The following is a 16,561-nucleotide window of genomic DNA, read 5'->3' on the forward strand; positions in this document are numbered from 1 at the left end:
TTAATCCTTGTCCTTACCCATCACTTCTTTCCTGTTCACATTCCAGCACTATACAGCCCTCCATTCCACCAGCGCACCCAGTCTTTGTACTTCTCTTCTTTACTACCACCAACCGTCCCCCCCCCCCCCCCCTCACCCAATCTTCATCTAACCTGTTGACTGCACCTAACTGCCCCACTCTCCACCTCATCCCTATATACTCCTATGCTCCTAGCAGCACTTCGCCGACCCCCACCCCTACCCTACTATCCCTCCCGCTCACCACCCCAGCCTCTTCGTTAACCCCATACAATTGCCTCGCAGTCTGCCTCCAGATGCCAGAGACTGTAGTCATGTGTGCGTGAGTTGTGTTTGCATGAGTGTGTGCGTGTGTGTACTTTATTTAATTTTGACAAAGGCCTTGTTGGCCAAAAGCTAATTGTGTGATGGCTTTTTTTTTCTTTTCTGCAACTCAACATCTCTGCTGTATGGTGAGTAGCAACTATCCTTTTCATTATATTGTTACATTCCATCCTGGATTTTCCATTGTTTGATTTTACCTGATGGCTTTTCTTCCATCTCAACCCAGTGTTGTTTCTCTTTGTTATTATTTTCTGATGCATTACTATACTCAGTGTCCATTCTTCTTTCTTTTCTTTTCTGTGATTCTCTTGTCGCCTCACAAACTGCGCCGCATGCTCTACTTAGAAACCACTCTGTATCAACCATCTCAGCCACGCACAACAGATGGCTGCAAGATCATGTTGATTGTTGGTGCAGCATTGTATGTCCCATGTTGCACCCATTGATATGATTGATCCTATACCTTCATATTGAACACTGGCCCTGTGCCATGCTTCTATGTGTTTTTGCATTTTCTTTCTCAAACCTTTCCTGTGCCACACGAACTTGTATCTCATCCTACCAACCACTCCCCCTCCGCCCCACTCCTTCGCCTCTCTATTCCAGTTCCCAGTTTGCACCTACTGATTTCAGGTAATCTAGTCACTTCCACCATTCCCCTTTTGATGCTTATCCACCCATATATATAAAAAAAACAAAGATGATGTGACTTACCAAACGAAAGCGCTGGCAGGTCGATAGACACACAAACAAACACAAACATACACACAAAATTCAAGCTTTCGCAACAAACTGTTGCCTCATCAGGAAAGAGGGAAGGAGAGGGAAAGACGAAAGGATTTGGGTTTTAAGGGAGAGGGTAAGGAGTCATTCCAATCCCGGGAGCGGAAAGACTTACCTTAGGGGGAAAAAAGGAAAAAAGGACGGGTATACACTCGCACACACACACATATCCATCCACACATATACACACACAAGCAGACATCTCACAAGCAGACATATTTAAAGACAAAGAGTTTGGGCAGAGATGTCAGTTGAGGCGGAAGTGAAGAGGCAAAGATGATGTTGAATGACAGGTGAGGTATGAGTGGCGGCAACTTGAAATTAGCGGAGATTGAGGCCTGGTGGGTAACGGGAAGAGAGGATATATTGAAGAGCAAGTTCCCATCTCCGGAGTTCGGATAGGTTGGTGTTGGTGGGAAGTATCCAGATAACCCGGACAGTGTAACACTGTGCCAAGATGTGCTGGCCGTGCACCAAGGCATGTTTAGCCACAGGGTGATCCTCATTACCAACAAACACTGTCTGCCTGTGTCCATTCATGCGAATGGACAGTTTGTGGTGGTCATTCCCACATAGAATGCATCACATTGTAGGCAGGTCAGTTGGTAAATCACGTGGGTGCTTTCACATGTGGCTCTGCCTTTGATCGTGTACACCTTCCGGGTTACAGGACTAGAGTAGGTGGTGGTGGGAGGGTGCATGGGACAGGTTTTACACTGGGGGCGGTTACAAGGGTAGGAGCCAGAAGGTAGGGAAGGTGGTTTGAGGATTTCATAGGGATGAACTAACAGGTTACGAAGGTTAGGTGGACGGCGGAAAGACACTCTTGGTGGAGTGGGGAGGATTTCATGAAGGATGGATCTCATTTCAGGGCAGGATTTGAGGAAGTCGTATCCCTGCTGGAGAGCCACGTTCAGAGTCTGGTCCAGTCCCGGAAAGTATCCTGTCACAAGTGGGGAACTTTTGTGGTTCTTCTGTGGGGGATTCTGGGTTCGGGGGGATGAGGAAGTGGCTCCGGTTATTTGCTTCTGTACCAGGTCGGGAGGGTAGTTGCGAGATGCGAAAGCTGTTGTCAGGTTGTTGGTGTAATGGTTCAGGGATTCCGGACTGGAGCAGATTCGTTTGCCACGAAGACCTAGGCTGTAGGGAAGGAACTGTTTGATGTGGAATGGGTGGCAGCTGTCATAATGGAGGTACTGTTGCTTGTTGGTGGGTTTGATGTGGACGGACGTGTGAAGCTGGCCATTGGACAGGTGGAGGTCAACGTCAAGGAAAGTGGCATGGGATTTGGAGTAGGACGAGGTGAATCTGATGGAACCAAAGGAGTTGAGGTTGGAGAGGAAATTCTGGAGTTCTTCTTCACTGTGAGTCCAGATCATGAAGATGTCATCAATAAATATGTACCAAACTTTGGGTTGGCAGGCCTGGGTAACCAAGAAGGCTTCCTCTAAGCGACCCATGAATAGGTTGGCGTACGAGGGGGCCATCCTGGTACCCATGGCTGTTCCCTTTAATTGTTGGTATGTCTGGCCTGCAAAAGTGAAGAAGTTGTGGGTCAGGATGAAGCTGGCTAAGGTGATGAGGAAAGAGGTTTTAGGTAGGGTGGCAGGTGATCGGCGTGAAAGGAAATGCTCCATCGCAGCGAGGCACCAAGAGTGTCTTTCCGCACGTCCAGGGCTATGATGTATGGGGTAATCACCATGGTACCAAGTATATGTCTGCTTCTGTTGCCTCTTCCTACCCAATTTTGATGCCTGGCCACTGTTTCCACTACAATGTGTGCATTTCATGAGTGAATTTTTCTTCTTCCCCTTATTTCTCATAGTGTTTAAATTTCAAAGCACAGCAATTGTCCTTTCATCATGAAAAGTCTTCTAGTTCACATTCTAGGGGTTCAGATTTAATCTCTAGCATGTTTAGCTTCTCTGTATTTGTCTGTAATGTTTTGGTTGAGGTGACAGTGTTTTCCTAGTTCGTGCTCATGAGTAATGTCTTCTCAGGGTTGTCATAGGTTGTTATTCTCTGTTCTCTGCATTGTGCTATACTAGTTATTGTGCTGATGTCAAATGTATTTTCTAGTCGTGTTTCCTTAAATCCTCTGTTAATGCATAATGAGCAAGGAAATCGGCACCTAACGTATGCTCAACAGCTACAAATGCCCGTGTGAAGGTGATGGTGAATCCTACGTATGAAGTTAGCACTTTATGGCTGTAGGTGGAAATTGCTGAGTTGTGTACTTTCAGGCATGAATGTTCATCAGGCTTATCATCAGATGCACATTGGGAGTGTGTTGACATCTGAGACAGTGTGCCTCATACCTGTGTGCCTGTCTGATACCTACAAGCATTGTGAAGCAGCAGTATGTGCCAGTGGCAGCAGTGTCTGTGGAAATTATGTCAACATCAAATTGCCACTGTGCATGTACCAACTATTGTGGTGCAGTTCATTTACTGCAGTGTGATGGCATTCCACGTGTTGATTATCATACCTCTTTGGATGGTAGTGCTTTCTGTTTAACTTGCAAACTATTGCATAATCCTGATCGTGATTTTAGTTTGGGTAGGTGCGTGATTTTGTTTATTTCAGTGCTGGTTGACCAAACTGCTGGTGATACCAGCAGACATTAATTAAGATGCCCACCAGTCTGCAGCTGATCTTAGGGTTGCAGCACTGTTTTGTGTTGGGACTTTAGTTGTTTAGTAGGTTCACCCCATTGTTGCTGCACCTGAAGCAGTTGGGGTAGAATCTCATCTTTGGTGCATAAACTATGGAGTCCTGCAGCTATGTTCAGCATGTGGCAGGGTGTGATATTGGCACAGTGTGGTGTTATCTCTTCAGGCAAGTTTGGCATCTGTTGGGTGGGGTCAACTGGCTCATCTTCTGTTGATTATGTCTTGGAAACTGTTGCTGTTTGACTCCACCAATACACTCTCTCAGCCACTTTTGGCAACTTGCGTAATGTCTGATCTTCTTGCACCTGTGTTGGTGGCTGCTGTTGCCAAATATGTAACAGCAAATTGGTCTGGCAATTTAGTGCAGTGAGCAATTAATTCAGCTTTTAAAGTGAGAAGACGTGAGCCTGATGATGTGAAGGGTGCATAATAATGTCTGACACCAATACTGTCTCCCTTTGATCTAAACTGCTGATTACTAGCAAAAATTGTTCATGATCATCGATAACTTGTTGGAGTCCAAAAATATTTTCTGTGAACGTGAGCCAAATTTGTGGTTGATCATTGAGTAATGGCAGGGCATGTAACTGCAAACACAGCAGGGAATAACCACTTGAGCAGACAGACAGACAGCTCATTGCCCCTCAGTGCATTGTCAAATGTGGAAGAAATCACCAGAACAGTCAACTTATTCAAATCTGGCTTAACATGACCTGGTGTAGCAGAAAGATAAAATGCACAGTGGCTTGTAATCAGCTCTGCTGTTCGCATTTGTTTAACTGACATGTGATTTTGCAGTATTTTAACATTCAGTTCTATGCACTGCATTGTGTTCACTGCATTTCGTGGCAATTTTTGTGAATGTCATTGTTGATGGCATGCAGCAGGTTTTGAGTGTCCTGCAGTATAGTGTCATATTTAAGAGTCCACAAAATAAATTGTCCATAATGTTACTTCATTGTCATGGGCACTAATTACATGGGTAAGGCTTGTATACCACTTAGAATGATGTACAACTCATTTAAGTTTATAGAACTATTTTTTATTGCTTACTCTCAAAACAAAATGACAAAGAGATGAAACTTTGCACCAAAGGTAACATACACTACAGTCAATTGCTGAATCGATTATTTCCACAACAGATAGCTCAGAAGCCTACTCATGATGTAAACATATTAGATAATGGCAACAAACAGACCTGACCTCTTTGACAATGATCATAGTGAAACTAGTACCAGTGATCATGAGGCATTTGCTTACGAAAGTACGAAGAGCAGCTAAAACAGGTAGGAAGATTTACATGTTCAGTAAACTAAGTGGAGCGGCAGTTGAGTCACATCTCCAAGAGGAACTCTAAACATTTATCTGTGAATAGTAACATATAGAAGAACTGTGGCTCAAGCTTAAAAGAATAGTTGACCATGCACTGGACACATATTTATCTAATAGAACAGTTCATGATGGGAGAGACCCTCCTTGTTACACAGTGATTGTAAAAAAGCTTCTGAAGAAACAGGGAATAAAACTGTATTGCAGTGCCCGTGTCATTCTGAATTGTGATGCATTATTCCTTTGGTCATGCATGCATGCATGCATTATACAGCTGATGGTTGTTCATATTCATAACTGCAAATAAATTTCTTGTATTTCATAATGGCTGTAGTTGCCACAGTGGCTGTTCCTTTGGACATCCATGGATGTCTGAAGGAACTGTGCATCTAATTCAGAATGACAGTTGCCCATTGCAATATCATATTTATCTGCTGACATGGGGCAAGTGACTTTCAAGTGAGATGTCTCCCTTGTTCAAGAATATACATAATGGATGTACAAGTGCAAGTTGTAGATACATGGTTGACGTCATATAGAAATTTGGGTGTGGTCATGAGTCATGCTCGGATAGCCAATTTCTAAGGTGACTGGTTATGATAAGCGGGGAATCCGGGTTCGAGTCTCAGTCCTGCACACTGGGAATCTTGTCAGATTGTGTACCGATTTTACAACAGAGATAACTCCAGCTTTAACTGTAATATACCATAGATCCTGTGAACAAAAAACTGTTTTCCAGTGTCAATTGATTGGAAGAAAGCAAGGGCACATCCATTTATAAGAAGGATAGCAGAAGTGATCCACAAAACTACTATCCAATCTCACAGACAGCTGTCTGTCATAGAATCATAGAACATATTCGGAGATCACACATAATAAGGCTTAAAAAATGGAATGACACCTTCAAAGCCAACCAGCATCCTGAAAGTCGTTGTTCAATGCAGTAAGGGAGATGCAGTATTTCTTGAACTCTTGAAACTATTTTACTCAATACCACATCAATACTTATTAATGAATGTATGCTCATAAGGACTTTCAAATGAAATTTGTGACTGGATTGATGATTTCTTGTAGGGGGGCTGCAGAATATTGCTTTAGATAGAGAGTTGTTGGTAGATGTAATAGTAACTTCAGGCCTGCCCCAGGGAAATGTGTTGACTATTGCTGTTCATTACTACAATGATTTATAGCTCGTGTCATGTAAGATGGCGCTTCCATGCATAGAGGGCGAAGCAGGGAAGGGTGAGAACTGTGCATGCGTAGTAGCAGAGAGCGGGCAAACAAAGTCCACATTGCCGAACTGTGTTGCTGCAGACAACAGTCAGGCTCATTTGTCTAGGTAGATAATATTACACATTCAAATACTAAAATATTAAAACCAGTTTTGATTAGTCATCATGAGAGAAATATTAATTAATGTCTTGATGACATTGCGTCTACTGCTCCACAGATTTACTTTGCTTGACGTCGATACGCAAGAACAGCTGACAGAGCTTTGTGAAGATGAGAAGTACAATTTTTCTCAAAATGACAATTGTCTAACAACAAGATCTTTGAAACTGCATGCAACAATTATCAATTATTGCAGTTTGAACTATAATATAAGTAAAAATTTAATACACAACAAAATTAACTTCAAGTACAAACCGATATCATTATATTTGCTTGACAACAGCTTCTATTCAGTAGAATTTTTGAAACTGTGTATAAGATGTGTATGTTGATGTGTTTGACTGTAATTAAGTGTAATCACTGTGCATAAAAAAGAATTAGTGGTAGAAAAGACTAATTAAAAGACTATTATAAAAATGGTCAGTAAGATGTCATATTTTGTGCTGTTAATGGGCATTATGAGTGTAAACTAACTCATTCGACATTGAACAGTTAACCATCATCTGCAAATAACTCTAGGGAATGATGACCGATAACATCGAAATTCACCGATATCTCTACAAGTAACAATTACTGTCATTTTAGGGCCTTATCCAGTTTATGCCTTGAAAATGATAGGTCTGACATGTCTGAATATCAGACTTTTGAAGAATTTATCCAGCTGCATTCCCACATGTTATTAGAGCAAGGAACATGATGGGAGAAGCTCAACTTCTCTTTGGGCAGTATGTTGAACAGACTCAGCTGTCTGTGTCACCTGGCCACCAAGAGCTGTTGCAGGACAATTGATTCACGGATCCAGTTATATGGCTCCTGCCATGATAGCGATCTTACGGCTATGACGAGTGGGGCCTGAAGATGCCATCAATGTAATGCCGAAACTGGTAGCACATAGAAGTTCATAAAATAAAATAAATTTCTACGATACATACAGCTGTTGCTAAATTATTGCATCAAGTCGAATAAGAATGTCCTCATTTTCCAAGTTTACAGGAATCACAGCTGTGTGTGGCCAGCAAGCACGTGGGAGATTGGACAGGTTTGCGTGACCTTGTGATAGTGACAGTGCCTCACCCAGTGACTTCAACATGCTTTTGTTCACTGCCAGGTCTCCATAGAAAATCCATAAGCACCTGTGCATATCTGTGCTGCTCTGGTTTTCCACCAAAATAATCTCAATGACAGCTCTGTGTTCGGAATGCACCTCCATTACAGACGCTGTGTTGAAGACTATGCATAATGATGGTACTCATCAGAACTTCGTAAAACTATGGGGACTGAAGCAGGAATATTTCACGAATTCTCACAACAAATTACACATTTTTTTCAACTGAAATTAGCCTAGAAAAAAATGTATTGCATTACTTATTGAACGGCCCTGTAGTATTCTTTGAATACATCAATGAGTTACAGTTGAAATAAGCCATCTCACACAAACACATGGCTGTAACAGTTTGTAGGGATATGAAATGAAATGGTCACATATCCTCAGAATTAAGTAACACAGGTGGCAAACTTCAATTTATTGACAGGATATAGGGAAAATTCCATCAGTTTATAAAGCAGACTGCTTACAGATCACCCATGTGTCCCATCTTAGAGCACTGCTTAAGTATTTGGGACCCACACCAAATAGGACAAGCAGGGGCTATTGAACATATTCAAAAGAGGGCAGCACAGAAGGTCTCAAGTTTGTTTAACTTAAGGGTAACTGTCATGGAAATATTAAGTATCCTAAGTTGGCAGACACTTGAAGATAGAAGTCAATAATCCTGCAAAAGCCTACTCATGAAGTTTCAAGAATCAGTATTAAATGAAGAATCTAGAGATATTCTTCAGCTGCTTACATTCTGTTCCGGTTGACTAATTACAGCTTGCACAGAGGCATTTAAGCAGTCATTCCTCTTTACTTCATATGCAATTGGAATGGAAGTAACTCAAACAATGTGGCATCATTTTAAGTATGTAGGTAGATGTAATTTTCAATAGGCAAGTACTGTTGGTGATCTCCATTTATGTTTTAGTTGAAGTAAGTGTTTCACTTTCTTATGTGATCATTACTTTCTTTTAATGTGATCCTAGTGACTGTAATTTTTCACATTACTTCCAGACTAAGTATGTCAGAAATGAAGACAGCCATAGGACTGCAGGCTCAGCTGGTGATTGACCAGGCAGACAGACAGGACTCTGGCCTCTATGTATGTGAAGCAGGAAACGTGTTTGGTCACAGTGAGCTGCTTGTCCATTTAACTATCCAAGGTAAGTTTATTTACAACTTTGTTCTCTATTGTTAAAACTTATTCCATGTGAGTATTAATTCTGCTGTAATTACAAAAGAGAGTAGAAGTTTCATAACAAAAGATTGCTTCCGACAGTCAAAATCTGGCATCTGTTCTTTCAGACCTGTCCGGAAGACAGGACACCATTATGATCCTGCGGCCTCTGTGATTCAAGACACAAAGGAATGAAAGACAGTTGGCAGCTAATGTCTTTAATTCCTTTGTGAATTGAATTTTTGATTAACATTGCAATCGTTTCACTTTTTTCTTTTTCTTTTTTGTCACTTAATAAAAGCTCTTGCTGCTAAAGAAATAAAGGAATCTGGAAAGTTAATTATGTGACACGTAGTAGAAATTAGCTATGCATTATCATTTAATAGTAAATGAATTCCACAGTGAGCATTCCATTGGATTTAATGCTTTTTACATTTCTCTTCTTATGGTATCAATTAATAACCATTGATTTTATTAGGGAGCTCCAAAGCTGTAATATTGCCCTCTGAAACATACCAAATTTAAACAATGGAAAGCCCAGGATGCAATATCAACATTATTATGAAAAGGATAGATTTCTAATCATCGTAAAAATGACACACTGAGTTGCAGATGGGCACAACGAAAAGAGGCACAGCATCAGGAGGCTGTGGGGGATGGAGTGGGAGGGGGGGGGGGGAGGGGGCGAAGGGCGATGGAAAATGAGAGGAGCAGAGAAGGGGAACAGAGCAGTGGTATGTTGGTAGAAGGTGGTACACAGTAAGTGGAAGGGGCTGTGAATTGGGAGGAGGTGATAAGGCGGAGAGGGCAGAAACTGTTGAGTGGAGGGTGTGGGAACACTAGATTACTGCAGGATGAGTCTGGGGTAGTTTTGAGAATGGAGACTGTCTTATAAGGATAACCCCCATTGGTGTAGTTCAGAAAATATGTTGCTGGAGGGGAAGACTTCAGAGGCATGTTTTGTGAAACAGGCACTGAAATCAAGCATATGTTCAGCTGCATGTTGTGCCACAGGTTGGTCTGCTTTGCTCTTGGCCACAGTTTGGCAGTGGCCATTCATCCTAGTGGACAACTGGTTGGTAGTCATACCAGATAGAAAGCTGTGCAGCGATTGTAGCAGAGCTGGTGTATGACATGGCTGCTCTCATAGATCATCCAGCCTCTGATGTGGTAGGATAAGCATATGACAGGACTGACTGTGTGGATTGGGCAAGTCTTGCACCCGGATCTTCCACAGGGATATGATCCTGTGCCAAGGGTTTGGAATTGGGAGGGACAAAGAGATGGACTAGGATGTTGTGGAGATTGGGTAGGCAATGAAACACCGGTTTAGCAGGGGTGGTAAAAATCTCGGGTAGGATGTCTCTTATACCAGGGAACGATGATAAATTATCAAAGCGCTGATTGAGGAAGTGGTTCACTTGTTACAGTCTGGCGTGGTATTAAGTGATGAACGGGCACTCCTTAGTTGTTGGTTCTTGGGGATGGTGGGAGGATTGAGGGTGTGTGGGGATATGGCACGGAAAATTTGTTTACAGACTAGGTCTGGAGATAGTGCCTGTGAAGGACTTCATGAGATCCTAGCATTCAGGGCAGTGGAATTTGTGTAACTGTAGATATGCTGTCCTACCATGACCATCCCGTATGGGAGAAATTTTTTGGTGTGGGAGGTATGGAAGGTTCAAAATGTAGGTGCTGTTGGTGATTGATGGGATTCATGTGAAGAGAGGTGCGGATGGAGCCATTGGAGAGGAGGGGGTCAACATCCATTGATGTGGCACACTGGGTAGAGGAGGACCAAGTGAAGCAGTTGGGAGAGAAGGTGTTGAGGTTGTGAAGGAATAAGGATAGGGTGTCTTTGCCCTGTGTCCAGATCATGAAGATACCATCCGTGAACCTACACACATGCACACACACACACACACACACACACACACACTCACGCAAGCTCAACTTGCACACACATCTGCAGTCTCAGAGAGCTGAAACTACACTGTGATCAGCAGCACCATTGCATGATGGGAGTGGCGACTGTGTGGGGGTAAGGAGGAGGCTGGGGCAGGGAGGGGAAGAGATAGTATGGTGGGAGTGGCGGACAATGAAGTGTTGCAGTTTGGACGGAGGGTAGGAGAGAAGGTGCAGAGGGGGGAGGGGGTAAGTAGTGGAAAAGAGAGAAATAAAAATAAAAGAAATTAAAGGCTGGGTGTGGCGGTGAAATGATGGCTGTGTAGTGCTGGGATGGGAACAGGGAGGGGGCTGGATGGGTGAGGACAGTGACTAACAAAGGTTGAGGGTTACGGGAACGTAGGATGTATTGCAGGGAAAGTTCCCACCTGCGCAATTCAGAAAAGCTGGTGTTGGTGGGAAGGATCCATATGGCACAGGCTGTGAAGCAGTCATTGAGATGAAGGGTATCATGTCTGGCAGCGTGTTCAGCTACAGGGTGGTCCACTTGTTTTTTGGTCACAGTTTGTCAGTGGCCATTCGTGCGGACAGACAGCTTGTTGGTTGTCATGCCTTCATAGAATACAGCTTAGTTTGTAGATCACATGAATGGTTTCACAGGTAGCCCTGCCTTTGATGTGATAGGTAATGTTAGTGACCGGACTGGAGTAGGTGGTGGTAGGAGGATGTATGGGACAGGTCTTGCATCTAGGTCTATTACAGGGATATGAGTCATGAGATAAGGGATTTGGAGCAGGGGTTGTGTAAGGATGGACAAGTATATTGTGTAGGTTCGGTGGACAGCGGAATACCATGGTAGGAGGGGTGGGAAGGATAGTGGGTAGCACATTTCTAATTTCAGGGCACGACAAGAGGTAGTCGAAACTCTGGCAGAGAATGTAATTCAGTTGCTCCAGTCCCAGCTGTTACTGAGTTACGAGGGGAATGCCCCTCTGTGGCCGGACTGTGGGACTTTGGGAGGTGGTGGGAGACTGGAAAGATAAGGCATGGGAGATTTGCTTTTGTACAAGGATGGGAGGATAATTATGGTCAGTGAAGGCTTCAGTGAGACCCTCGGTGTATTTAGAGAGGGACTGCTCGTCACTGCAGATGCAACGACCACGGGTGGCTAGGCTGTACGGAAGGGACTTCTTGGTATGAAACGGGTGGCAGCTGTCGAAGTGGAGGTATTGCTGGTGGTTAGTAGGTTTGATATAGACGGCGGTACTGATGTAGCCACCTCTGAGACAGAGGTCATCTTTTTGGGTTGAGTAGGACCAGGTGAAGCAAATGGGCTTAGGATTCTAGGTTTTTAGGAAGGATTCCTCTAGATGGCCCATGAATAGGTTAGCATAGGATGGTGCGATGCAGGTGCCCATAGCCATACCATGGATTTGTTTGTAGGTAATGCCCCCCATGAACCATGGACCTTGCTGTTGGTGGGGAGGCTTGCGTGCCTCAGCGATACAGATAGCCGTACCGTAGGTGCAACCACAATGGAGGGGTATCTGTTGAGAGGCCAGACAAACGTGTCGTTCCTGAAGAGGGGCAGCAGCCTTTTCAGTAGTTGCAAGGGCAACAGTCTGGATGATTGACTGATCTGGCCTTGTAACAATAACCAAAACGGCCTTGCTGTGCTGGTACTGCGAACGGCTGAAAGCAAGGGGAAGCTACAGCCGTAATTTTTCCCGAGGACATGCAGCTTTACTGTATGATTAAATGATGATGGCGTCCTCTTGGGTAAAATATTCCGGAGGTAAAATAGTCCCCCATTCGGATCTCCAGGCGGGGACTACTCAAGAGGATGTCATTATCAGGAGAAAGAAAACTGGCGTTCTACGGGTCGGAGCGTGGAATGTCAGATCCCTTAATCGGGCAGATAGGTTAGAAAATTTAAAAAGGGAAATGGATAGGTTAAAGTTAGATACAGTGGGAATTAGTGAAGTTCCGTGGCAGGAGGAACAAGACTTCTGGTCAGGTGACTACAGGGTTATAAACACAAAATCAAATAGGGGTAATGCAGGAGTAGGTTTAATAATGAATAAAAAAATAGGAGTGCGGGTTAGCTACTACAAACAGCATAGTGAACGCATTATTGTGGCCAAGATAGATACGAAGCCCACACCTACTACAGTAGTACAAGTTTATATGCCAACTAGCTCTGCAGATGACGAAGAAATTGAAGAAATGTATGATGAAATAAAAGAAATTATTCAGATTGTGAAGGGAGACGAAAATTTAATAGTTATGGGTGACTGGAATTCGAGTGTAGGAAAAGGGAGAGAAGGAAACATAGTAGGTGAATATGGATTGGGGCTAAGAAATGAAAGAGGAAGCTGTCTGGTAGAATTTTGCACAGAGCATAACTTAATCATAGCTAACACTTTGTTTAAGAATCATGAAAGAAGGTTGTATACATGGAAGAACCCTGGAGATACTAAAACGTATCAGATAGATTATATAATGGTAAGACAGAGATTTAGGAACCAGGTTTTAAATTGTAAGACATTTCTAGGGGCAGATGTGGACTCTGACCACAATCCATTGGTTATGACCTGTAGATTGAAACTGAAGAAACTGCAAAAAGGTGGGAATTTAATGAGATGGGACCTGGATAAACTGAAAGAACCAGAGGCTGTACACAGTTGCAGGGAGAGCATAAGGGAACAATTGACAGGAATGGGGGAAAGAAATACAGTAGAAGAAGAATGGGTAGCTTTGAGGGACGAAGTAGTGAAGGCAGCAGAGGATCAAGTAGGTAAAAAGACGAGGTCTAGTAGAAATACTTGGGTAACAGAAGAAATATTGAATTTAATTGGTGAAAGGAGAAAATATAAAAATGCAGTAAATGAAGCAGGCAAAAAGGAATACAAACGTCTCAAAAATTAGATCGACAGGAAGTGCAAAATGGCTAAGTAGGGATGGCTAGAGGACAAATGTAAGGATGTAGAGGCTTATCTCACTAGGGGTAAAATAGATACTGCCTACAGGAAAATTAAAGAGACCTTTGGAGATAAGAGAATGACTTGTATGAATATCAAGAGCTCAGATGGAAACCCAGTTCTAAGCAAGGAAGGGAAAGCAGAAAGGTGGAAGGAGTATATAGAGGGTCTATACAAGGGCGATGTACTTGAGGACAATATTATGGAAATGGAAGAGGATGTAGATGAAGATGAAATGGGAGATACGATACTACGTGAAGAGTTTGATAGAGCACTGAAAGACCTGAGTCGAAACAAGGCCCCCGGAGTAGACAACATTCCATTGGAACTACTGACGGCCTTGGGAGAGCCAGTCCTGACAAAACTCTACCATCTGGTGAGCAAGATGTATGAGACAGGCGAAATACCCTCAGACTTCAAGAAGAATATAATAATTCCAATCCCAAAGAAAGCAGGTGTTGACAGATGTGAAAATTACCGAACCATCAGTTTAATAAGTCACAGCTGCAAAATACTAACACGAATTGTTTACAGACGAATGGAAAAACTAATAGAAGCCAACCTCGGGGAAGATCAGTTTGGATTCCGTAGAAACACTGGAACACGTGAGGCAATACTGACCTTATGACTTATCTTAGAAGAAAGATTAAGGAAAGGCAAACCTACGTTTCTAGCATTTGTAGACTTAGAGAAAGCTTTTGGCAATGTTGACTGGAATACTCTCTTTCAAATTCTAAAGGTGACAGGGGTAAAATACAGGGAGCGAAAGGCTATTTACAATTTGTACAGAAACCAGATGGCAGTTATAAGAGTCGAGGGACATGAAAGGGAAGCAGTGGTTGGGAAGGGAGTAAGGCAGGGTTGTAGCCTCTCCCCGATGTTATTCAATCTGTATATTGAGCAAGCAGTAAAGGAAACAAAAGAAAAATTCGGAGTAGGTATTAAAATCCATGGAGAAGAAATAAAAACTTTGAGGTTCGCCGATGACATTGTAATTCTGTCAGAGACAGCAAAGGACTTGGAAGAGCAGTTGAATGGAATGGACAGTGTCTTGAAAGGAGGATATAAGATGAACATCAACAAAAGCAAAACGAGGGTAATGGAATGTAGTCGAATTAAGTCGGGTGATGCTGATGGAATTAGATTAGGAAATGAGACACTTAAAGTAGTAAAGGAGTTTTGCTATTTGGGGAGCAAAATAACTGATGATGGTCGAAGTAGAGAGGATATAAACTGTAGACTGGCAATGGCAAGGAAAGCGTTTCTGAAGAAGAGAAATTTGTTAACATCGAGTATAGATTTAAGTGTCAGGAAGTCATTTCTGAAAGTATTTGTATGGAGTGTAGCCATGTATGGAAGTGAAACATGGACGATAAATAGTTTGGACAAGAAGAGAATAGAAGCTTTCGAAATGTGGTGCTACAGAAGAATGCTGAAGATTAGATGGGTAGATCACATAACTAATGAGGAAGTACTGAATAGGATTGGGGAGAAGAGAAGTTTGTGGCACAACTTGACCAGAAGACGCGATCGGTTGGTAGGACATGTTCTGAGGCATCAAGGGATCACCAATTTAGTATTGGAGGGCAGCGTGAAGGGTAAAAATCGTAGAGGGAGACCAAGAGTTGAATACACCAAGCAGATTCAGAAGGATGTAGGTTGCAGTAGGTAGTGGGAGATGAAGAAGCTTGCACAGGATAGAGTAGCATGGAGAGCTGCATCAAACCAGTCTCAGGACTGAAGACCACAGCAGCAGCAAAGTGTGTGAGGAATGAAGTAGTGGGTTGAAGTGTGAAGGATGTTGGGAGAACTAGTGTTCAATAGTGTCAAGATCATGGGCATGAAGGATGTTGGTGTATAGTGAAGTGGCATCAAGTGATGATTAGGAATCCAGGAGGTAAAGGGATAGGAATGGTGGATAGTAGGGGAAGGAAATGGTTGGTATCTTTGATGTGGGAGGCTGGATTTTGGGCAATTGGTTGGATGTATTGGTTAATGAGGGCCAAAATTCCTCCAGGGGGGCAGGGGGGGGGGAGACACAAGTTTGTGTAATTTTGCTGTGGCGATGTCACATGTGTGCGGGCGAGCATTGTCTTGATGGAAGATGACTTTCTTCTTTGCTAAACCTGTCGTTTTTTTTGCATATCTTTTGTTGTAATTTGTCCAGGAGGTTAGCATAGTATTCTTCAGTAATTGTTTGCCCAGTTGGAAGATAATCTACAAACAGAATCCCCTTTGCTTCTCAGAACACTGATGTCATGACTTTTCCCCTGAACGAACTGTCTTTGCTTTCTTTGGTGGCGGAGAATCAGCATGCTTCCACTCCTTTGACTGTTGTTTTGTCTCTGGGGTATAGTAATACACCCAAGTTTCATCTGTGGTCACAAACTGGTGCAAAAAATCTTGTTTGTTTCTCCTAAACCGTGCCAAACATTGTTCTCATAAGTTCATTCTCGTGCATTTTTGATCCAGCGTCAAGAGTCATGGCACCTATCTTGCAGATAGTTTTTTCATTCCTAATTCTTCAGTTGAAATTTGATATACCCTTTCATGTGACAAGCCCATTTTGTGCACTTTTGCGGTGATTTGTGGAGTAGTGACACATCTTTGCCGACCACTGTGCAGATAATCATCTAAGCTCTCCCAACGAAATTTAAATTCATTTGTCCACTTGGCAACAGTTGAATCTGAAGGAGCAGAGTCCCCCAGTGTATTCTGGAAATAATCATGAATGTCCTTTGCTTTCATCCTTTCTTTAAGAAATACTTATTCACTGCTCGAATCTCAATTTTTTCCATCTTCACAAATCACTACACAGGAACAACAACAGAGCCAAGTCACCACCACCGTTCTCTTCCAAGAGCACCAACGTGGCACACGTTTA

General features: G+C 42.9%; 1 protein-coding gene across 1 annotated transcript in view; it reads left to right on the plus strand.

Moving 5' to 3' along the window:
- Nucleotides 1-16,561, plus strand: part of LOC126257285 (Down syndrome cell adhesion molecule-like protein Dscam2) — a 587,314-nt gene that overhangs the window by 387,752 nt on the left and 183,001 nt on the right. The window contains exon 16 of the mRNA XM_049955551.1: nt 8,629-8,777. Within this exon, the coding sequence (XP_049811508.1) occupies nt 8,629-8,777 (149 nt within the window). The remainder of the gene's footprint in view (nt 1-8,628; nt 8,778-16,561) is intronic.

This window comes from Schistocerca nitens, chromosome 1 (assembly GCF_023898315.1).
Source record: "Schistocerca nitens isolate TAMUIC-IGC-003100 chromosome 1, iqSchNite1.1, whole genome shotgun sequence".
In the NCBI taxonomy this organism is placed as follows: Eukaryota; Metazoa; Arthropoda; class Insecta; order Orthoptera; family Acrididae; genus Schistocerca; species Schistocerca nitens.